This window comes from Pelodiscus sinensis, chromosome 1 (genome assembly GCF_052426305.1).
Source record: "Pelodiscus sinensis isolate ZL-2025 chromosome 1, ASM5242630v1, whole genome shotgun sequence".
Lineage (NCBI taxonomy): Eukaryota > Metazoa > Chordata > Testudines > Trionychidae > Pelodiscus > Pelodiscus sinensis.
The window spans coordinates 335,112,543-335,137,403 of record NC_143052.1 but is presented as its reverse complement, the minus strand read 5'-3'; the positions used below and the strand labels follow the sequence as shown (position 1 = coordinate 335,137,403).

General features: G+C 41.8%; 1 protein-coding gene across 14 annotated transcripts in view; it reads right to left on the bottom strand.

Moving 5' to 3' along the window:
* Positions 1-24,861, bottom strand: part of DLG2 (discs large MAGUK scaffold protein 2) — a 1,584,089-nt gene that overhangs the window by 619,047 nt on the left and 940,181 nt on the right. Inside the window, exon 1 of one of the 14 annotated variants that reach the window (XM_075919435.2) lies at positions 23,815-24,276. The exons of 12 other annotated variants lie outside the window; for them this stretch is intronic. In XM_075919435.2, the coding sequence (XP_075775550.1) occupies positions 23,815-24,132 (318 nt within the window). In that variant the 5' untranslated portion in view covers positions 24,133-24,276. Of the gene's footprint in view, positions 1-23,814; positions 24,277-24,861 lie in introns of those variants that run through there. One more of the 14 variants, XM_006132181.5, reaches the window with a different exon arrangement.

Here is a 24,861-nt window from a genome sequence, read left to right as displayed (position 1 = left end):
TGTAGTCATCTTTCTCCCTTACCTATTTAAGTTAATATTTGGTTCCATACACTCCAAGTCAAAATACTTCACAATGCCTCAAACCCTAACCAACATCTTCAGTCTTCTGTTTAGTCCTAGTCTGGTCCAATGTGTTAGGACCCTGCAAATGGGCAGATATCTGCTTTATATTTGCAGAGTATTGGCATCTACAGAAGTGGAGGCAGATATCTATGGCTCATTTTTGCAAATACAGATGGGAATGCAAATTTTGTATCTGTGCAGCACTCTACATATTGTCTAAAATTAGATCAACTAGTAATCAAATACTGGTGTGAGTTCACGTGAACATAAGAACGGCCATATCAAATGGGTTCATGTAGTTTGGTATCTTGCTGTGATGGACCCGGCGAGGTCCGCACTAGCCGTGGGTGGGAGACTCCCCCCCCCCCCCCCGGCCCGGTGAAGCTGCGGCCGCAGGAGGTGGCAGCGCCGACTCTGACCTGTGAGGACCCAGACGCCGGGCAGCGCGGGCGCCCACACACCGAGGGGGACGTAGGCTGGGCCAAGCCGCCGAGCAGTGGCCAGCCAGGGCACCACGGCTCGCCCAGAGGGGCGGAGCTCCGCAGACGCCGCAAGGGAGTCCCGGGGAGGAAGGCGCCGTGGGGGTAGGGTTAACCCCCCCTGATGTCACTCCCCGGGGACAGTCAAGGCGGCAGTCGGGTGCCTGGGGCGGGGGAACCAGGCAGAGTCCACCCTGGCGTCCAGAGGCGCTAAGCCTCCGGGCCCCCGCACCAACTGGAAGGACAGCTTTGGCAGCTGGAGGTCTGTGTTGGGATGGTCCCAGCGCCTCCAACGGGGTGAGTGATTGGGCACACACACAACTGGGGGAGTGGAAGTAGCTCGGGGCAGGGCCGCTCTGGCGCCCGTGGGCAGACGAGTTTAGGGCACCGGCCCTGTCTGCCGTGGAGGGCCACCCATAAGCGTTGCACTCCACTTAGGGCCCTAGGCTGGGACCCGGAGGAGAGGGCGGGCCCGGGTCCTCCACTCCCAACGCACCCAGCCCCGAAGCAAATCCCCCCTCGAAACCCCAAAACCCACGCGCCGAGGGCACGGCAAAGACGGGGTTACAGCCCCACCCCTGCGGACGCACGCCTGGTAGGGGCGAGACTAGGGGTCGAGACCCCAAGGCCCGTGTTTGGGCCGGACCCCTCCCCGCCACTCAGGGACGGGGCGGGACGTGGTAATGGGTCCGCTGAACCCTCCCCCGCCGCTTAGGGCCGGGAGGTGATCGCACCCAGCTTTCGAACCACGCACAATCCCAGCTAGGGACGGTTAGGATGGATTTGAGGTGGAGGGTTCGCAGAGCACCTCCTGCGCCCCCAGAAGAGAGGGTAGGGGAGCAGTGCTCGCAGCCATCACCCCGCTACACTTGCCTCTTAAAGAGACTAGTTGGAGAAGGAAGATGGAAGAATTAGTGGACAATTATAGAACAATCTATATGGGAATTAGTTAATAGTTGGCTTATATTATAAAGTGTGAGAGTTTAGAATCTTCATTTTGAAAACAGGTATAGTCAAAGCTACATAAGGTGTGGCTACAGTTTTCCTTTTTTGTCCAACATGCAAACACTTGAGTTAGAGTACACTTTAGTAGAAGAGTTATTTTCCTAGCAACACGACTTTTAAAAACTTAAAAAAACAATGGTAATCTAGTAGTTTAGGGTATGGCTACACTACAGCGTTAATTTCAGTTATCTTAATTCAAAATAGTTAATTCGAATTAAGCTAATTCGAATTAATGTGTCTACACACAAAATGCAGCTCGAATTAGTATTTTGCTCATTTGAAATACTGCATCCACACTGACTGGACACAGAATCAGATTTAAGGCCAGCCAGAACCAGGTCAGGCAGGGCATCAGGTCAGGAGTGTCTGTGTGTGGCTGCTGCCTGAGGCTGTCTGACATCTGTGCTTAAAGGGACACCTCCCCCGAACCTCCTGGGCAGCCGTTTCTTGGGTGTCCCTGCTTGCTTGCCTGCTTCGATGAGGAACAGCAAAGCATTTGCGTCTCTGCATGCTCTGGTTGCCCTCACTCGGGACACCGCAGCACTCTGCAACGCGGAGCCGGAGCTGCCCCTGGGCACTCCGGTGCTTCTTGTGGACGTGTTGCTGTGAGCCTGGCTCCACTTTCTGCAGGCTGCCATCCCAGAGGTGCATCGGGGGGCTGTCAGTATCCAGGAGGCCCTTCAGGAAAGCTTCCACCCTGAGGAAGACTAAGAGCCTCCCTGGTGTGCCCCACTGGGGGCTTGTGCCTCATTCCTCCCTCCTTCCACTTACCCCTCCCTAACCCCCCTTCCTGATGTCAAATAAAAACACATTTCTTGTAAAAAATGAACTCTCTTTATTGACTGAAACTGGGCTGGGAATGAGGGTGGGAGAGGGGAGGGGGACCTGGGAGGAGGGAGCTGGAAGGGGGAAGCAAGGGGAGGAAGGGGGAGGAGAAGCTCAAGGTTGGGTGTCTTGCCGGACCAACTTGATTTTCATGCAAACCTGCTCCTGGGTTCGCAGGTGGCCTTTGGTGGCCAGGCTGGCAGCTTTCCTGCCATAGACGGCTGTGTTCCTCTGTCTAGTGCAGAGATCATGGAAGTTGGGAGCATCCCCCCAAACCTGAGTATGGTCCACCCTGATCTTCGCCCTGGACCAGAAAGGTACCCACCTTCTCCGGGCCTTAGCAGGCTCCTGGGAGCTGGCAGACTGGGGCGCAATGGAGGGCTGGCTGCCAATGGCTTGTTGGCTCATGTTTTGGGGCCACTGGATCAGGGCAGTGACTGCTGGCTCTGGGCGAACATGCTTGCAGCTGGCACAGGCACTGTGGCCAGAGTCTGTCCCTTTAAGGGGTCTGGGGCTGGGGGGAGGGAGAAGAGTTTTCCTTGTTTGTCCCCTGGGAAACTGGCAAGGCTGGAGGCCAGCTAATTCGGACTAAACGTCTACACAGCACTTATTTTGAATTAGCTAATTCGAGTTTGGCATTATTCCTCGTAGAATGAGGTTTACCGAACTCAAATTAAGCGCCCTGAAATAGCAGTTTGCTTGTTTAGATGCTATGGAAGTTAATTCGGAATAACGCCTGTTATTCCGAATTAACTTTACAGTGTAGACATACCCCTAGAGTGTGCCTATACTACATGGCTCCGTCGATGGAGCCATGTAGATTAGGCAGGATAGCAAAGGGAAATAAAGCTGCGATTTAAATAATCGCCGCTTCATTTAAATCAAAATGGCCTCCGCACTGTGCCAATCAGTTGATTGTTGGCACAGCACGGCAGTCTAGACGGAGATCTGCTGACCCCAGAACCCTTCATCAGCAGATCCTGTAAGCCGCATGAGGCATAAAGGATCTGCTGACGAAGGGTTCTGGGGTCGGCAGATCCCTGTCTAGACTGCCACGCTGTGCCGACAATCAACTGATTGGCACAGTGCAGTGGCCATTTTGATTTAAATGAAGCGATTATTTAAATTGCAGCTTCATTTCTCTCTTTTGTGTAACTAATCTACATGGCTCCATCGACAGAGCCATATAGTCTAGACATACCACTTCTTCAGATGACAAATAACTTTCAAAGGCAAGATTTTACAAAATATATGAAAGTCTGACATGCCCCTCACAAAACAGGATAGACAAGGAAGTCATATAGAAACCCAGGTCAGAGTTTTAAATCGAATCTCAAAGATTCCAAAATATTGGGCAAATCAAAATGACAATTTGCTACTTTCAATTCCATTCTAAATACAACTGAAATGGAGAAGGCATGGACTATAACACATATATGGGAAGTATAATATTGGAATATCATAGATAATTGGATGTATCTTTCAAAATCACAGACCACTGTTTCCTCTAAACCTTCAAGAGGAAAACTCCAATAGAAAGGAATCATACACACGTCTTCCACTCTCTAATAACGACCAAATAAAAGAACTGGATTTGAGCAAAGAGATCACCATACACGTTTTATGCTGTTCAGTGACGTAGCCATTCTGGTCATACATACAGCATATGGGCATATAGGAAAAACTATGATATTTGATTAAAAGTTGCTTATTTTGTATCAGGAGATTGCCCATCCTAAAAATCAAACTCTTGCTCATACACTGATTATAAAAATCTGTACATTTACCCACGTATAGCAGCTCTGAATCAAATCTCGATATCAATTTACATAAACATTAATATGACAAGAAAAAATATTTCACCAATTTCCTATGATTTAATATTCATACTTGGACATAAAACCATGCCAAGGAGCTGTATACCTTTATGTTTTGCAGGTACATTTACCTGACTGTAAATAGTGCACACTGCTCTAAAGCACACAACACGACAGATTACTTGTTATAATTCAGTGTCACATATCCACTAGGTGTGAAACTTCGCCTGTCTCAAACAGGATATTTGATAAATTACTTAACTGGTATCTCATTCTTGTATCTTTCTTCTGGTGGATTACTGCTCCTCTGTGAAATATTAAAATGTCATTCAAATGTAATTTTAAAAGTTCTGGGGGATATTAACTTCCATAAGAATTTCATGAAAGAAATTGAATAGCTTTTTTTTAAAAAAAAAATTTGATATAATTAAATAGATTATTTAAATTAATTGAGTAGCTTCAAATTGTAAATATAAATCAATAATGTAGTAATGTATTTTTGAAAGTTTTAAAAACAGTTACGGTAACTCACAAATTCCATAGTGTGAAATGTTTTTATTAAACCTGAAATGGGGAGAAAGTGAGGCCTAGTGGTTTCAGTACACTGCTGGGAGCCAAGAATTCCTATATACCGATCTAGGCTTTATTACAATTCACTGTGTCTCAGATTCCCCATCTGCAAACCTGGGTCAACTATAGTTCTCACATCACGACTATTGAGAAGATTAGCCAGTGGGTGGAAAGCAGTTTGAAACCATAAGCATTATGTAAGTCCAAAGTGAAAGTATAAAACTTCAGCAAAAATCTCCATCCAGTCTTACACCAGATTCAGATCAGCTCAAAACCTATTTTACTCTAACATTTCCGATTAACGCAGCCACAGTTAAAGGTCAGTTGCTAACTCCATTAAAATATTGTTCATGGGTTTGTAACTCTACTAGTTACAACTTAAGATATTGTGGATAGAAACCTGTATGTAAGCAATCATCAGAAAATGTCATTTCAATACACCCACCCACAAACAATGAATAGTATTAATAGGTTTTATAGTTTCAAGACACAGGAAAGTAAAAACAAAGTTGGAAGTCATTTACATGTGCTTTGATATCCTCTACTTTGAAAACAGCTTGATTTTAAAAGTAATTTTTTAAAACACTAACGTGAGCTCAAATTTGTTTAGGATGCTATTTTATACAGCAACCAAAGGAATAATAACATGCAATATAAACCTTCTAATCCATTCATCTGATAGCAGAGATTAGTGAATCTCTTAAGTTCCAATTCAGCAAGATACTTAAGAAAATGGCTAACCACAGGCATGTGATTATTCACAGAGAACTCAAGCACATTAGTAATCCTTGCAACATTAACAGGGCCTATGTAGGTACATGCTTAAGTACCTTAATGAACTGAGGTCCAAGGTCCAATATTTTAATTTTTCTTTCATACCACTAAGGCTGCTTAAAGGAGTTGCTGAGCTGCATTTTCTGCATCAGAGACTGAAATCTCCATTCTGGTACATTGACTTTGCAGCAGGCATCACACGTCAGACAACTGTGCATTCTCAGCTCTACGAGCTTTAATAAAAATGAATAACAAGGAAGTACTAACTTGGCAATCTGATAAAAGAAAATGCAGCGCTGCTTGAGAAGCTCCTTGCTTCACACACTCTCAAGTTCAGCCTATAGAAGATGAACACTGATTTACTCTAATGTACAGGTTGTACATCCCTTAACCAGGACTCCCTGGTCCAGCAGTATCCGTGGTCTGGCAATGACCACTGATGTTCCTGGACCACAGAGCCCAAGAACAGGGAGGTCTGGTAGCAGGGCTGGAATCCCAAAGGGGGCACCGGAAACTCACCTGAGAACCCCAGCATGTGGGGGGGGAGAGGAAAGAAATGGCCAGCACAGCCAGGAGTTCTGTCCCCAGCAGCGACCGTGGAGCTCCAGCGCCAGCAGTGGCCAGGGAGCTCTGGCTCCAGCTGTGGAGCTCTGGCCCTGTCTGTCCAGCTCTGGCCCCAGCTGCAGAACCAGGTGGCTGTGGATCTCTGCCCCAGATGCCAAGCTCTGGCAGTGGCACTCCAACCCTGGCAGCAGCAGGGCCAGCAGCATCTAGAGAGCCCCAGGAAGCTGGAGCAGCAGCAGTCTTTATTAAAACTGAAATGAGGAGAAAGTGAGGCTTAGTGGTTTCAGCACACTACCGTGAGCCTAACTAGGCTGGCACCCTAACCCAGTGGCAGCCAGGGTCAAGAGAGGAGAGACCTTCCCTGGTGTGGCAAATCCCTCGTTTGGGACCAGTCAGGTTCCAAAGGTGACGAACCAGCAAGGTCCAACCTTATTTGTTATGCATAGAAGGCAGATAATTGCGCAACATATTGAGCATAGCAGCCATACAAGACTTAGCAGCACAAAAATCTAGGTCTCTTCAGGTACTCCACAGTGAGTTTATGTATCTCTGTCTTCTATAAGTAAAGCAAGCCTAGAGAGAGCACAGGCAAATCCATTCAATGACTGATCACAGGCATAAGTAAGCCTGCCATAATGGGCACTTTGAGAGTTATCCTAGGCATGCACATTTCATTTTGCATCTTGATCATGACCATATTGACCCAAATTAAAGTGAACAATCAACATTATGATGGCTTCAGGCCTCCACAATGCATCTGCCAACCTCTTTGGAACTGCTCCCGTATGCAGTCCTTTGGAAAACAACTGAAATCTAGAAATTTTCAAGGTGTGCTCGAGACTGGTTTATAGCTCCAAGTGGGAAATTATTATTCCTTGGCCCTCCCCCCATTTTTTTGCAGGAAGTGATTTTTCTCATCTTTGTACAAGGAATTTCTGCGAATTAACCCCCCTCCCCTCCTACATATAGCAATTAAAAACTTGTTTGGAGTTTTCATTTTTCCAAAAACCAGCACAATTGTATTTTATGAAACCTAATTTTTTCTCAAAAAATTCATTGACAAAACTGCAAACATCTCTTTATTTTGTTTAGCATCTCACTTGTTTTGCTCTCAGCTTTTGGGATCTGAATTTTCATCTAATTTCCATTAATTCACAGCAAAATGATCCTTCATTGCAGCCATTATTTTGGCAGTATTGTGCATCTTTTTACTGAAAGTAGTTGCATAATTTCTCCCAGACCTAGCAAAACTTACAAGAGCAAACAAGCATTAAAATTTAACTAGCAAGCACAGTGTCCCCTACGGTATCATGATGAATTCCACTGATTTCAAAGGAATTATTACACTCTTTGTAAGTGTTTGCACGATCAGGCCCATAATGCACAGGGCAGGCCTACTGTTCCCCAAGAGATTACCAATAGCAAAGCCAATGGAGGCTCTGAGGGAAATACAGTCTCTGGAAACAAATTCATTTGGCTGAATGATCAAAGAGGAGTACAAAATATAGCTAAAATCAAAGTGATTCAACAATCAATATTCAGTGTGGTCTACAAGATTAAACTCAGGCCTAAGAATCTGGATTTCTAGAAGCCAGCCACTGATTTCCTGTGTGACTTAAGAAGTCACTAAAATACTTGGAACAGTCATGGGGCCAAATTGAGAAAGACAGACAGATCCATGCTCAAACCCTTTCCCTCCATCAGGCAGAGGAGGAATTAAATCCGGGTCTCTTACATCTCAGGTGAGTGCTGTATTCACTGCACTAAAAATTACAAGGAAGCCACTGCCACCATCTTCTCCTTATAAAGTATTTAGCTTTATGCTTCTTAATTAGTTAACATTTCATTAGCCACTAGGAACTCCAATAAACAGTTTCATTGTGCTAGGTGGGTGTACAGCCAAATAACAAAGAAAACAACTCCAGCCCAAGAGAGATCATAAAAGGTCAGATAGGAGGTAAGAGGTGGATGATAGAGATAAATGGAGCAAGGGTGGGTTAGGATGAGATTCCATTAAGGCAAACCGATTTTAACAGAGGAGCAGGCAGACATTCTATATACATTCGTATATAAGCTTGCAAAAGAAGAAATGATTGGCATTTCCATGTTCTGTCATAAATATTCAGGAAAACCCAAGCAGGATTTTTTCAACTCTTTTTTCATTTGATGTCTTTTCTTCCGCAGCTGGCAAACAGAGTAATATTTTAACAGTTAACCAAGAAACATCCTTTCAATTTTCGCTTTTGACAAGTGTACCCAAAACCCATGTGATCTAGCCCAGCAGTCGTTTCCCTTCCCATCCTGCTACTTTGTCAGCTTTGCTGAACTCTCAGTGCATGAGGCAATGTGATGAAACAGAAATTAGCAGAATATACATTAAAGATGCTAGCACCCTAGAACATATCCCAACAAAAGAACTACAAGAAACAGGACTCCTGTCTGAAAGAAAGCCAAAGATCAGAAAGGTAGACACAGCGGTGCTTCTAAGGATTTGTCATATATCTTGAAATATATGACAGAAGAGCTACAGGACAAAATGCTGTAAAATAATAGGATGCTTCAAAAATAGAGTGTGATAGAGATTACTTGCTCTTTTACACCCCCAAAGTAAAATCTTTCCTTAGAAAGTGATCATAAGATGGTCTTTTGTCAGACAAGGCTGTTGAAGCCACTAGAAAGCCACTAGAAAACACAAGAAGTGATGTTTTAGAAGGAAGGGTGGAGTTTTTGTTTTTTAAATGCCATATATTTGATCATTCATCAGAAATATTTCCTTAGTTAAGCATTTTCTTCTTGTGCTGATTCATGCCTTTCTGTTTCTCAGTATGAGTAACCCAATGTTTTATTTATTGGCATTCCAAGTTTGGTTAATAGTCAGCAACTGATGATAAAAACCACAACAGATATAATGCTGCCTAAAGGCTGTTTCATACTGTGTTCCCAGTTTTGGTCCAGATTATTTTGTGAGTAAACTTTCCATGTCAAGGACCGCACTAGTATATTATAGGGAAGTAAATTCACTCTGGGGATAACTCTAATGTAAACCAATGGGGTTTGATTTAACAGCAGGGAAACTGAACAGATCTGAGTCATTTTTTACTCTGCTGATAGTTGGGAAAGTAATGTAAAACCACAGACACAACAGAGTTCTCTGCAGTCAGAAACACAGAACTGAATTAGTCCATCACATAATCTGTACATATAATACCTTACAGAATTCTACATAGATTTTATTTTTTTTTTAATTTAAAATGTTTCAACCAAGTAAGAGAAAAAAAACCAAATTATTATCAATGATTCTAGTATCCCTTGTGTGCGTAGTTTTTAGTTTTGAGTGGTTGGTTGCTTTTCTATAAAGGCCACAATTTCCAAACGTGTAGTGATTACGTGGGCCTCAGTTCTGGAAAAATCAGGCACCGTAAGGGTGTATGAAGTTAGGGTACGACTACACAGCAAAGTTATTTCGAAATAACTTTCCTAGAGTCTACACAGCCAAACTGCAATTTTGAAATTAATTCAAAATAGCGGAGCGCTTATTTCGAATTTGGTAAACCTCATTCCACAAGGAATAACGCCAAATTTCGAAATAGCTAAATCAAACTAAGTGCTGTGTAGACGCTTATTTCAAAATAGGGGGCCTCCAGCCCTTCCCAGGGTGCCCTGATGGCACAACCAGGAAAACTCCTCTCCTTCCCCCCCTCCCCGGAGTCCTTAAAGGGGTAGACTCTGGCCACAGTGCCTGTGCCAGCTCCAAGCCTGCCAGCCCAGAGGCAGCAGTCATTGCCCCTGATCCAGTGGCCCCACAACATGAGCCAGCAAGCCACCAGCAGCCAGCCCTCCACTGTTCCCCAGGACCAGTCTCCCAGGGTATGTCTACACTACCCTCCTAGTTCAAACTAGGAGGGTAATGTAGGCATACCAGACTTGCAAATGAAGCCCGGGATTTGAATTTCCCGGGCTTCATTTGCATAAGCGGGGAGCCGCCATTTTTAAAACCCCGCTGGTTCGAACCCCGTGCAGCGCGGCTACACGGGGCACGAACTAGGTAGTTCGAACTAGGCTTCCTAGTTTGAACTACCGTTACTCCTCATTCCACGAGGAGTAACGGTAGTTCGAACTAGGAAGCCTAGTTTGAACTATCTAGTTTGTGCCCCGTGTAGCCGCGCTGCACGGGGTTCGAACCAACGGGGTTTTAAAAATGGCGGCTCCCCGCTTATGCAAATGATACCCGGGAAATTCAAATCCCGGACTTCATTTGCAAGTGCGGTAGGCCTACATTACCCCGCTAGTTCGAACTAGCGGGGTAGTGTAGACATACCCCCCGCTCCCAGGAGCCTGCCAGGGGCTGCAAAAGGTGGGTGCCTTTCTGGTCTAGTGTGGAGATCATGAACCTGATTGTGGTTTGCGGGGAGGCCTCGAATGTCCACGATCTCCACACTAGATGCAGGAACGCGGCTGTCTACTGGCGGATGGCTGACAGCCTGGCCACCAATGGCCACATGCGCACCCAAGAGCAGGTGCGCATGAAAATAAAAGAGCTGCGGCAGGCCTATGCCAGGGCCTCAGGGGACAGCTCCCAACCAGGGGCAGACCCACATACCTGCCCGTATTTCGATGCCCTGGACCACATCCTTCCCAATTTGTGTCATATATGAAATTTTACTGATAATGTTAGGTTTTCCTCCAGGTAATAGATAAAAATGTTAATTAACTAGAAGAAGAAACAATCCTTGCTGAATCCCATTGGAAATAGGTCCACTTGGTAATGATTCCCCAATTTCACTTACATTTTGAGGCTTATCAATTTCACCAGCTTTTAAATCCATGTCATGTGTGCCATGTTACTTATATATCATTCTGTCTTTTTTATCAAAATGTCATGCGATACCAAGCCAAAAACCTCTTGGAAGTCTAAGTATGTTACACCAGGACTATTATCTTTATCAACCAAATGTGTATTCTCCTTTGAAAAATACTAAAAATACCTCAGAACAGTGCTCTGTTCATATTATTGCCTTCCCACTGAATAAGCTAGTTAAATTCAAGGTTTCATTAGTCCCTCTCTTCAATGTCTTCCAGTGAATTGGACCAGGTTACCATCATCAAGATCACTATTCTTCCTAATTGCAACCTTCTATAAGAGCTGTGTTACAGTAGAATATTGGAACAGTGGATTTCACTAACAAAACTTGTGTGTGAGAGAAACAGAGTTTTCCAAAGGAATATGGAACGTGTTTCCAGAAGAGTAAACTGCATGTGAATCTGAGCATTTTCAGAGTAAAACATAAAAACTAACTTACAAGATCCTGGAGGCAATGACTGTCTTATTACTTAGCAACTACCAACATGAGGCCCTTGGGCACTACTGTGATGTAAAGAATAAATAATGAAACCTACTTCTTAGGCTGAGCCCTCCCATGGCAACCGTACCAATATCACTTAGTTAAGAAACAACCTTTCTAGAAGGAGGGTGGATAGATGTGCATATTCTTGAGTTCGCTTTGTTATTTAAGGTACTCAGACATCAGGAGATGGGCTCAGAAGCAAGATATATGGACAGACTTAGTGCTAGGTAAGGGTTTTGTGACAGTGGTTGTTAAAGTATCATAGCAGGTTTGAGGGGGGGAAGTGCTAATCAACTCTCAATTTAAAAAAGGATGTTAAAAATAGCTGATTCAACTTTACTAATGTCTTAATGCAGCACAGCTGCTGTGTGATATTAGCAACAGCTGGAAATCTCTGCTAGTACACTTAAGAATTTCAAACAGATAATGAAAAATCACTAGATTGAAGATCCATAATTAGACTAATTTCTGCTATTGAAATAAATTGTTTCTCTTGTGGAAACATTTCATGCAAAGATAATACTAAATTTAAACATACATGCAAAACATTTCTCAAAGAAAAAGTAACTTAGCGAGGATATATATTCATAATACTGCCCTGGCTCTCTCCAAAATAAAACAAGCCCACACTTAAACTGGGAGTTTATTAATAGAGGTATTTATACTTGTTTAAAATGCTCACATGCCTTCATTTAACTAGTGTAAAATACTCGGAATAAAGGGGTAATCTTTTTGCTCTTTCTAATTGTAGAAATATTGCAAGTTTTCAGTGGTAGACTAGTTTTAGGCTAATCCCTGTTACAGTCTTTTATAATTGAGAATAATCCGTTACATAAGTAGGATGAATAAACTGTTATTTGATTTTAAAACTATGTTGTCACACTCAGTCCTAAGTGAAAACAATCAGACACACACTGGATGTACAGTTTCTTGTAATTCTCCTCCCTTCCTGTGCCTCCACTTAAAGAAGCTCACCCAACAATGTTAAGAATGAGAAACCTTAGTATCCACAAGTAAGGAAATGTGGAGCTGAATTTGAAGCTCAGTATTCTGATGAAAAATTGTTCCTGATGCAACCAGCACCCCTAACAGCTCTCTGAAGTCTAAGATTCTCACACTTAATACCACCACCATTCTATGTGTAACCCTTCTGCCGGGTAGGCCTGGCAGTAACCAGGGCTAGGTTCAATATCTTGGGGCCATCACACATAGAACTGACTCGAGCCCCCACCCAGTAATCTGGGAAATTCACGCACCCCTGGGCGCCTCTGAGAAGCAATGCTTCCTCACTCACAAGCACTGAGTCTGAGTGTAGGAAAGAAACATTTAATGAAACAGAGAGAGAAGTCATACGGCATTAACTTGGGGAAAACACCACAAACAATTAATAACCCCAAACATGAGCCAAGCCCCCACCCCAGCCAAGAATCACCTGAAGTCCAAAACAGTCTGACACTCCAAAAGTCTCTGTCCCTGGTCCATGCCACCCAGAGTCCCAAAGTTCACTGCAGGGTTTCACCTCCCAACCTGGGTAGAAATGGGGGTGGGGGGATAGATAGGCGGCACCTTATATGAAACTCCGCCACGCTCCACCAGCTGTCTCGTTCTACGCCTCTGGACACTCCGCTGAGCACCTGCCGCCACTCCACGCCACACCGCTGATGGCTGCTCCTCGCCTGCTGCCGCTCCACGCCACGCCGCTGATGGCTGCCCCTTGCCTGCCACCGCTCCACAACACACCTCTGGTTGCTGCCACTTCACTGGCTGCAATAGGTCTAGCACTCAGCCAAACCAGTGATTTCAGCTCTCAGTGATTTCAATTCGTTAGCCACCAGCTGGACTAGCAAATGAATCCAGCTTTCACTAGACTAGCAAAAGAAAAGACTCTTCAGGGAATCTGTTTTGGGTCTGTCCTTAAAACAAAGGGGGAAAGGTACAGGCTAGGCCAGCCTTATAGCTTACACCTGGCATGTGTGAAGCAGGCTGACTCAAACTTTTTAACCCTTTCCCCCAGCTCTGTTCACTCAACTCTGGAAGGGGGGAGGCTTGTTCTTCCAAGACCTCTTACCATGATGGTGGTGTCTCTCCTGCAAGTACTGGTGGCATGTTTTACAGTTCCCACATTTAGGGGTAGCATGATTAGTTACCCCCAAAACAGTCCCAAATTATATACAATTCTCCACATTGCATTCCAACACTGACCTTCCATCAGCCCTGGCTGAATGGGATTTACATAGCCACACCTCGGATTCTCTCCTGAGCTGTATTTACATGTCAACAGTTAACAGTTAATTACCTTGCAGAGCTAAACAACTGTAGTGGGCACACCCACCCCTCCTTTTAGCTGGCTGACAGCAAGCAGCAGTTCAGCCCCTGCTTACATATGTAAACTGAAATCACACACACACACACACACACACACACACACACACACACACACACAGAGAGAGAGAGAGAGAGAGAGAGAGAGAGAGGGGCCCACACCCTGAACTGACTAAAGTCGCCAGTCCCAAAGCACATGTCTAACTTTGGGTGATAATTCTGGTTTTTAGATAGTTCTCCAGACCATTTCAATGCACTGGAGAGAAGTTCTATCAGCCAGAAGCACTTACACATACAATTGCAAAAACCATACATTATTTTCACACATTTTCTTCAGTTAGATTAAATAAGCATGCTACATTTCTATAAGAGGTCTGCATCTTAAAAAGCAGAGTGTCTAAGTAATCATATACACACAATAGTAACACATTTATAACTGAACAGTGAAAAGCCAAAATGTGTGTCGATTATCAACAAAGTGCCAGGGGACTGCAGTATATTGCATAGCCTCTGTTTTTTTGTATATGAATATATGTAGAGTATCTCATGCAGAAATGCTTTCATGATCTGTGTAATCATGCCTGTAATGCCTGTTTCTCAGCAGTCTTTGCTGCCTTCTCTAGTTATATGCCATCAAAGGTTTTAGCAATGAAAGGAGAGTAGATACCAAATGACAGAAGGAAATAGAATAGTATCCAACAAAAGAGAAAAAAATGCACTGTTCATAGACTCCTGTAATAATAAATTATGTTAGGACATTGTTCTAGGCAAGGATTTTGTTGCATGCCCTGAATAGACATGATGAGAAACCTGAGCTCGTTGTCAGATCTCAGGTTTCCTGGTCAATATATTTATTTAAATAGTTATTTAAATAGTTAGTTTCTTTAAATAGTTATTTTGAAAAATCAGCATTTGCTTAGGCAGAGGTCACTTGCAGATCCCATTGATTGTGGTTCACTGTTCCTGACCAATGGGAGTTGTGGGAAGTGGTGTGGGCTGGCTCACCAATTTCATAGAATCATAGAATCATAGGCCTGGAAGGGACCTCAAGAGGTCATCGAGTCCAGCCCCCTACCCTCAAGGCAGGACCAAGCTCTGTCTACACCATCCCTGACAGATGTCTATCTAACCTGTTCTTAAATATCTCCAGAGAGGGAGATTCCACCACCTCCCTTGGCAATTTATTCCAATATTTGACCACCCTGACAGTTAGGAATTTTTTCCTAATGTCCAATCTAAACCTCCCTTGCTGCACTTTAAGCCCATTACTCCTTGTCCTGTCCTCAGAAACCAAGAGGAACAAATTTTCTCCTTCCTCCTTGTGACACCCTTTTAGATATTTGAAAACCGCTATAATGTCCCCCCTTAATCTTCTTTTTTCCAAACTAAACAAGCCCAGTTCATGAAGCCTGGCTTCATAGGTCATGTTCTCTAGACCTTTAATCATTCTTGTCGCTCTTCTATGTACCCTTTTCAATTTCTCCACATCTTTCTTGAAATGTGGCGCCCAGAACTGGACACAGTACTCCAGCTGAGGCCTAACTAGTGCAGAGTAGAGCGGCAGAATGACTTCACGAGTTTTGCTTACAACACACCTGTTGATACAACCTAGAATCATATTTGCTTTTTTTGCAGCAGCATCACACTGTTGACTCATATTCAACTTGTGGTCCACTATGACCCCTAGATCCCTTTCCGCCATGCTCCTTCCTAGACAGTCACTTCCCATCTTGTATGTATGGAACTGATTGTTCCTTCCTAAGGAACACACTTTGCATTTCTCTTTATTAAACCTCATCCTGTTTACCTCTGACCATTTCTCTAACTTGCTAAGGTCATTTTGAATTATGTCCCTATCCTCCAAAGAAGTTGCAACCCCACCCAGTTTGGTATCATCTGCAAACTTAATAAGCGTACTCTCTATCCCAATATCTACATCATTGATGAAGATATTGAACAGTACGGGTCCCAAAACAGACCTTTGCGGAACTCCACTTGTTATCCCTTTCCAGCAGGATTTAGCACCATTAACAACAACTCTCTGACTACGGTTATCCAGCCAATTATGCACCCACCTTATCGTGGCCCTATCTAAGTTATATTTGCCTAGTTTATCAATAAGAATATCATGCGAGACCGTATCAAATGCCTTACTAAAGTCTAGGTATATGACATCCACCGCTTCTCCCTTATCCACAAGGCTCGTTATCCTATCAAAGAAAGCTATCAGTTTAGTTTGGCATGACTTGTTCTTCACAAACCCATGCTGGCTATTCCCTATCACTTTATTACCTTCCAAATGTTTGCATATGATTTCCTTAATTACCTGCTCCATTATCTTCCCTGGGACAGACGTTAAACTGACCGGTCTGTAGTTTCCTGGGTTGTTCTTATTCCCTTTTTTATAGATGGGCACAATATTTGCCCTTTTCCAGTCTTCTGGAATCTCCCCGTCTTCCATGATTTTTCAAAGATCATAGCTAAAGGCTCAGATACCTCCTCTATCAGCTCCTTGAGTATCCTGGGATGCATTTCATCAGGACCTGGTGACTTGCTGACATCTAACTTTCCTAAGTGATTTTTAACTTGTTCTTTGTGTATCCTATCTTCTAAACTTACCCTCTCTCTGCTTGTATTCACTACGTTAGGCACACCTCCAGACTTCTCGGTGAAGACCGAAACAAAGAAGTCATTGAGCATCTCCGCCATTTCCAAGTTTCCTGTTACTGCTTCTCCCTCCTCACTGAGCAGTGGGCCTACCCTGTCCTTGGTCTTCCTCTTGCTTCTAATGTATTTATAAAAGATCTTCTTGTTTCCCTTTATGCCTGTAGCTAGTTTGATCTCATTTTGTGCCTTTGCCTTTCTAATCTTGCCCCTGCATTCCCGTGTTGCTTGCCTATATTCATCCTTTGTTATTTGTCCTAGTTTCCATTTTTTATAGGACTCCTTTTTTATTTTGAGATCATGCAAGATCTCCTTGTTAAGCCAAGCTGGTCTTTTGCCGTATTTTCTATCTTTCCTACACAGCGGAATTGTTTGCTTTTGGGCCCTTAACAACATCCCTTTGAAATACTTCCAACTCTCCTCAATTGTTTTTCCCTTCAGTCTTGCTTCCCATGGGACCTTACCTACAAGTTCTCTGAGCTTATCAAAATCTGCCTTCCTGAAATCCATTACCTCAATTGGGCTGGTCTCCCTTCTACCTTTCCTTAAGATCATGAACTCTATTATTTCATGATCACTGTCCCCCATACTGTCTTCCACTTTCAAGTTCTCAACTAGTTAAAATCAAATCCAGAACAGCTTCTCCTCTGGTAGCTTTTTCAACCTTCTGAAACAGAAAGTTGTCTCCAATGCAGTCCAGAAACTTATTGGATAGCCTGTGCCCCGCTGTGTTAGTTTCCCAACGTATGTCTGGATAGTTGAAGTCCCCCATCACCACCAAATCTTGGGCTTTGGATAGTATTGTTAATTGTTTAAAAAAGGCCTTATCCACCTCTTCCACCTGGCTAGGTGGCCTGTAGTAGACTCCTAGCATGACATCACCCTCATTTTTTACCCCTTTTAGCTTAACCCAGAGACTCTCTACACAGCTATCTCCTACGTTCATCTCCACTTCAGTCCAAGTGTGTACATTTTTAATATACAAGGCAACCCCTCCTCCCTTTTTTCCCTGTCTGTCCTTCCTGAGCAAGCCGTACCCTTCCATACCAACATTCCAATCATGCGTCCCATCCCACCAGGTTTCTGTAATACCAATGATGTCATAGTTGTATTTATTTGTTAGGAATTCCAGTTCTTCCTGCTTATTACCCATACTTCTCGCATTTGTATATAGGCATCTAAGATACTGACTTGATCTTGCGTCCCTGTTGTGCCCTGACTCTCCTTTCTCCTTGCCATTATAGTCCGTAGTTCCCCCCATTTCCAACCCATCTCCCAGTCCCGCACATTCAGCACTTACCTGTGGGCTTTGCTCACCTGTCCCCGTCGAACCTAGTTTAAAGCCCTCCTCACAAGATTAGCCAGTCTGTGTCCAAACAAGGCCTTCCCACTCCTGGAAAGGAGCATTGACTCCACTGGCCAGAAACAATGAACCACAGCAAATAGGAGCTGTGAGTGGCCCTGTCTGCAGATACTCGATGCTCAGGTAAATAAAGTGTTTAGCAGCCCACCGGAAGCTACCCTTGATTACATGAATGTGGCTCAAAGCCCTCCCCCCTCCTTCCATGTGCTAAGGGATACCAAGCTGTTCTGAATGTTATTACTTATAGGGAAAATTGGAGTATTAGATATAATGCTAAGTTGGTTACTGACACCAAATTCTGACTTCTTAAAGGTAACCACCAGGCAATGATTTCCCTTAAATGCTTTCAATTTTCATATAATAGAACCCTATATGAAATTTCATTTCTATGGCAACTATCAGGAATAAATGCCAAATGCGAGTCACTGTGCCAAATTTTCACAGAAGGCTTATGGGGCATAATCAGATTCTATCATCTCCCTTTCTGTGCTTCTTTATTTGTTCATCCAGAAGAGTGTCATTCTGCTGATCAATATTTCAGCTAGGAATCATGCAATGATTTTGGGGTTAATTTCTTACAGGTCAGGCTAGAGGATAGTAATGGTCTCTCTTCCTGGCCTTAACAAAAACAAAAAATAAAAAAACATAGATTACAAGAGAACATTAATCACCCTAGAGAAAATTTTTTTGGCTCCTCTAGCATTTTTTTCCTCAGTGGGAAATCAACTTTCATTCTGTGCTGCTGCTACCAGAATGCTCTATGGGTGAATGATGGTTAATTTACAGTAACATCATTTGGAATATAATCATAATGCAGGAATCCATCTAGTTCAGGGTTCTGTCTTTGACAGTGATGACTACCAATCATCCTCAGTTATTAGTTGAAGTATCTCTCTCTCTCTCTCTCTCTCTCTCTCTCTCTCTCTCTCACACACACACACACACACACACACACACACACACACACACACACACACATCATTAACCTGTCTTAACCTTATTACTTACCATCTCTCAAAATTTATGGGTTATGATTTCTGTTTGCTTTAAGATAATAAATAAAAATTCTTAATAGTGTAATGGCCTAGAACCAATCCCTGTGTATTAATAACACACCAATTTGAAAAGGAATTCCATTCACAATTACATTTTCAGACCTGTACGTTAGCTAGTTATTAATCTATTTGTCTCCCATGTTAATGTTATATCATTCTAATTCTTTTAATCAAGATTATTGTGCAGTACCAAACCAAATGTCTTATAGAAGCATAAGAATAGTTCATCAACAGTAATAGCTTTATCAACCAAACTTGTAATCTCTTAAAAAAGATCAAGTCAGTTTGACAAGGTCAATTTTCCATAAATCCATGTTGATTGGCATTAATTATATTACCCTCCTTTAATTTTTTATTGAGCCTTTTATAAACTGTTCAATTATCTTACCATTTATCAATGTCTGATTGGTAGACCTGTAATTACCTGAGTCATCCCTTCACTCTTTTTAATTATTGGCACAATATTAGCTTTCTTCCAGTCTTCTGGCTCTTTCCTGGTATGTCAAGATTTATTGAAAATCAACATTCATTGTCTAGTGAGCTCCTCAGAGAACTCTTCTAAAATTTTTGGATGCAAGTTACTTGGGCCTGCCAGTTTAAAAATGTCTAAATTTAATAGCTGCTACTCAACATCTTCCTGAGATACTACGGGAATGGAAAGTGTGTTATCATACAACACAAATACATACTCAGTTCCCCATATACAGAATATAAATATTTATTGAACATATGCCTTTTCTCCATTATCATTGATAATTTTACATTTCTATCTAGTAATGGACCAACACCATTCTTTTTCTTCTTAATGCACTTAAGAAAACTTCTTATTCACCTTAACTCCGCTAGCCATAGACTTAATCTTGTATCCCTTTGAATCCCTTATACATTTTCTTAATTTCTTAGCTTCTGATAAATTGATAACAAAACACAATCAGTAGCTCTTGGGGGAAACCCTCTGGCTTAGTAATGCTAGTGTTTGTTCAAACCTGAGTTTAGCACTAGCTTCTGAATTATTTTAATTTAATATGGTTTCTCAAATGAAGTGAATTTTGGTAATTTCAAATAAGTCTGTTTGAGAAAAGAGAGTTCTCAGCCCAAAACTCAAAGCAAAACCAAGGGAAAATGCACACAGAAAATCCAGGGAAGCAAATCTGCAGAGTTTAACACACAAAAACTTCAATGAAGAGCCACTCGTTGCCTTACCTATACTAGAGAAGATATTGGGAAAAAGATACATAGGCAATAAAATTTGCAGAGATTTAACATTTCAAAACACTTCTGAATCTTTGACAAATTTGTCAATGGTATCACTGAAACACCAAGAACCTGACATTATATTGATCGTTGCATTGGTAATTGAGGAACCTGTGAGGAGGTATGTGCTTTCAGCTCCATCTGAAGCCAGGGGTCACCTTCCAGTGACTTATTTGGCAAGAGAAGGTGCTCAGCACTTTAAGGGAAACACATCAGTTGATGTAATTTTGTCTACGCTGAAGAGTAGATTCCCATTATCTCTCTTTTAAACAAACAACCTGTATTGAAGAATGTCAACCTCTATTAGCCAGTTTACAAATATTCTCACCGTAGCTCATTATATACAAGATCTGAACTTAGAATCATTTACTTTTATTCTAATTATGCTCTTCATTTCTCATTGCATTTTTATGTGTGAAATATCATCACTGAAAACATGACTTTACTGCTGTAAAAGGGGACTAAGACTTCTTTTGAGAGAGACAGACTGAGATTATTTTCCAATCAAGAGACGGTGTGGTGAGTCCCTCAACAGACACCTACAGCTTTTAATCTGCACTCTAAAGAAGAAAGAACAAATAGCAGTTTTCTAACTAGCTATTAAATTGCAGTACATTGCATCTCTTACTCATATGAAATGTAGTTGATCTTCAGAAACCATATTGGGGTGATGCCCTATCCCACCAGCTTTTTACAACAGTTATAAACAGTTACCATCTCAATGTTGGTCAGAAAGCAAGACTTCCCAGCATATATCTACACAAGAGAAAAAACTGCAGCGGCCAGTGCTAGCCAACTTGGGCTCACAAGTCTTGGGCTGTGAGTCTGTTTCATTGTTATGTATACTTCTGGGCTCGGCCTGGAGCCTGGCTCTAGGACCCTGTGACATGGGAGGGTACTCAGTTTCCAAACCAGGTTTGGAAGTCTACATAGCAATGACACAGCTCTGCAGTGCAAGCCCCAGGAGCTTGAGAAGACTGGCACGGTCTAGCTGTTGGTGTCTAGTTACTGTGTAGACATATCCCCAGCGTTTTTACATACTCTTTCCCTACTCTTCTCATTGTCTCCACAATGCTCGCTTTAGACAGGTGAAATAAAAATAAAGAGATTATTATTTGAATGAGAAAGGGTGAGAAAGTCACAGGAAACTGTCTAGAAATGGTATGACACAGCAGAAGACAAAAGATGAATAAAATCCTATGAGAAAGTAACATATCAATCTGTTTCAGTTGCATGTAGGAGCAGAACATTATCTTGCACTAGATTTTTTTTCTAAAAAGCATAAAGATGACCTCAGGTAAATACTACTGAGGACACTTAGCTAAACTCAACAAAGACAAAAATGTGAGTTCAGACAATAAGAATAGTGATAGAAATGTAGCCGTGTTAGTCTGGGGTAGTTGAAGCAAAATGCAGGACAATGTAGCACCTTTAAAGACTAACAAGATGGTTTATTAGATGATGAGCTTTCGTGGGCCAGACCCACTTCCTCAGATCAAATAGTGGAAGAAAGTAGTCACAACCATATATACCAAAGGATACAATTAAAAAAATGAACAAATATGAAAAGGACAAATCACATTTCAGAACAGAAGGGGGATGCGGGGGGGGGGGGGGGGGAGGGGGAGGAAAGAAGGTAAGTGTCTGTGAATTGATGATATTAAAGGTAGGGAGAGTGGGATGTTTGTGAGTTAATGGTATTACAGGTGATAATTGGGGAAACTGTCTTGGTAATGGGTGACATCTCACCCATTACCAAGACAGTTTCCCCAATTATCACCTGTAATACCATTAACTCACAAACATCCCACTCTCCCTACCTTTAATATCATCAGTTCACAGACACTTACCTTCCTTCCTCCCTCTCCCCCCCCCCTCCCCCCGCATCCCCCTTCTGTTCTGCAATGTGATTTGTCCTTTTCATATTTGTTCACTTTTTTAATTGTATCCTTTGGTATATATGGTTGTGACTACTTTCTTCCACTATTTGATCTGAGGAAGTGGGTCTGGCCCACGAAAGCTCATCATCTAATAAACCATCTTGTTAGTCTTTAAAGTGCTACATTGTCCTGTATTTTGCTTCGACAGTAAGAATGTGTGCTAGATGAAGTTCAAAAGTAAAAATGACCTATTGGTGCAAATCTTTAAATGTGTTATTTTATATTATCTTTATAAAATGGTGTTGAAAATATGCAATTACATTGTATTTGAATGCATAAACTGAATGCAAGTAAAGTACATATACTGGAGTGATCTTTTAAGTGTGATCAGTAGGATACTTTTTAAAAATAACAATAAGAACATACAACATTATTGCCCCCTCTGCAAATTCTGTATCTTACATAGCCAACAAAACTGGTTGCTCAGTAGGAGAAAAAAAACATTAAAAATAAAATTCCTAAGTCACTGAAGCAAAATAAGGACACTCGCTAATTTCTATTGATTTTTTTTAATGTTTTCATGATGGCTTATACTGTATGCAACTTTCATATAAATTTGGTACACACCGTTCATGAGAAGAATTTACAATATATTTTTAGAATATGTGTATTTTTGGTCACTTCAAAAAAATCCAAAACCAAAAAATATTAGTCTTTCAATTAAAAATCAGTTCAAAGTTAATTTATATATATATATCAAACTGTGCATCACTTTTCTGGATTATGAGCTAAGATAAAATGTACCCCACTGTCAGAAGACCAAATAGTACCCCCTTATTGGTTCCCTGTTCTATGAAAAACATATTACGATCATTTCCATCAGAGAAATGATTTATACTCCAAACAGCATGTCTTCAATCCAATAAGGTTTAAGAACCGTTAGACTATAATGTAAGATTTACCTAATAATCACTAGAGTATTTCATTTTAATGTTGCACTCCAATTTTCCTTTTGAGTTAAATAAACTTCACTATATGGTTGGCTGGTGTCAGTATAAAGCAAAGCTTTTGAATGAGATTAAAATGTCTGATGCAGACATGAAAATGCACGCATCAGTGGACAAAGCATTAATGCTTTTTAATATTAACAACCGAATGAATGTCACTGAAATTCATTTCTCAGTGCTTTGTTTCCTTGGAAGCAATTATAAGTAAGAATAATTACACTCAAATAACTGTCCAAATTCTGGACACTAATATATTTTAAATTTCAAATAAAACTAGTTTGCCATTTGAAAAATTAAAATTAGTATAAAAATGAAGGCTAAAGTCAGTTACTTCATACTTACTTAAATTTCAAATAGATATTGCAAGCAGGAGGTGCCTTCCATATTCCTTTTTAAACATTTAATTACTTTTCCCTATTTAAAAGCTATGTGATTATTTAACTTGAAAAAGCAAACAAAAACAAACTCTCCAAAGAAGCATGCACAATACAATACATGTGAAGCCATGGGGTGCCTAAAGCAGACCAAACTTCTAAACATAATCACAGTGTAACAGGAAGTTTAGAGAAGTTGAATATCTATATAAAACCAATGTATTATGAAAATGAAACTCTTCCCAGAAAAAAAAAACAAGAATTACAAAGACCACATAAAAACAGGATTCAATTGACAGACATTAAAAACTGACACTCCCCTTGCATAAAATCTTCCAAAATACATCATTAAACAATAATCAAGACCCAGCGTGAAAAGCTGCCAACAGTAGCAAAATTCTATTTTTTGTTGAGAATCTTCTAACTCATTTAGACTTATAAGAATAGGCTCACCTGTACTGGGTTGCACCAGCCATGGGGACAGGTGCACTCCGACCACCACTCCCCTGTGGTCCCTTTTGTCTTAGCCAGAGTTTTATGGGGACTCTTCCGCCCACTGTCCCACAAAGTAATACACTTACTCCTGTTTTGAGTCAGCCCCACAGGTCCCGAAGAGGGTACAGTCTGAGAATTATAATAGAACCCTGGGGGGTTCTGTTGGCAACCACAGGCACAGTGGGCATCCCTCATCAATGAGGGCAAACTTCTGCCAGCATCCATCCCATCAGACCCCCTGCAGCAGCTGTGTTGTTTAGTAAGGTATGCATTCATGTTGTACTGATATCTAGGGTTTCCCTTGGCCAGCTTTTCTCTTCTTAGCAGATGTAAAGTCCTTTCTTGTGGACCCTTCAGTACCTTTGACAGCTGCTATAAGCAGTGCATAGTGGGAGCACAGAGAGCAGAGCTGCACAGCATTATCTGCTGGCTGGTAGCTCTTTGTCAATAGATGACTCAACTCTCAGAGCAACTTGACAGCATCCCTGCTTCAGGCAGAAGCAATCAATGCTCCACACAGCTGGGATACAAGGCTGTACACTGTGTTACAAACCCATTTCTGGATGACAAACCATAGTGGAAAAATAATTTTGCAATTTTCATTCTAATTTAACACTTTCCTAGCCTATACTAGCAACATACAGATATGTACTGAAACAGATACACATGTAAGCTTTACTAGCAGGATGTTTTACTCTGGAAATGGTATAGTATCTAAAAAATAAAGCCTATTGAAAAAATATACCTTTCCAAAGAATGGCAAAAAATTAAAAGAGGTAAGACCATTTTTCTGTCTACATGAAAAGACCATATGAACAAAATTCCATTGGGAGAATACATAGATAATGAGTTCATGAAGAATACTATCTACTAATGTTGGAAGTGGGGGAGGAGTAGAGAAGAAAGGAAGGTATGTATTTTAAATCTAATGATCTTCTTGCAATGTAAATCAGGAAAAAAATTTACTGTAGACAAAGGATGTAAACAACAGGAGACCCCAGGTAC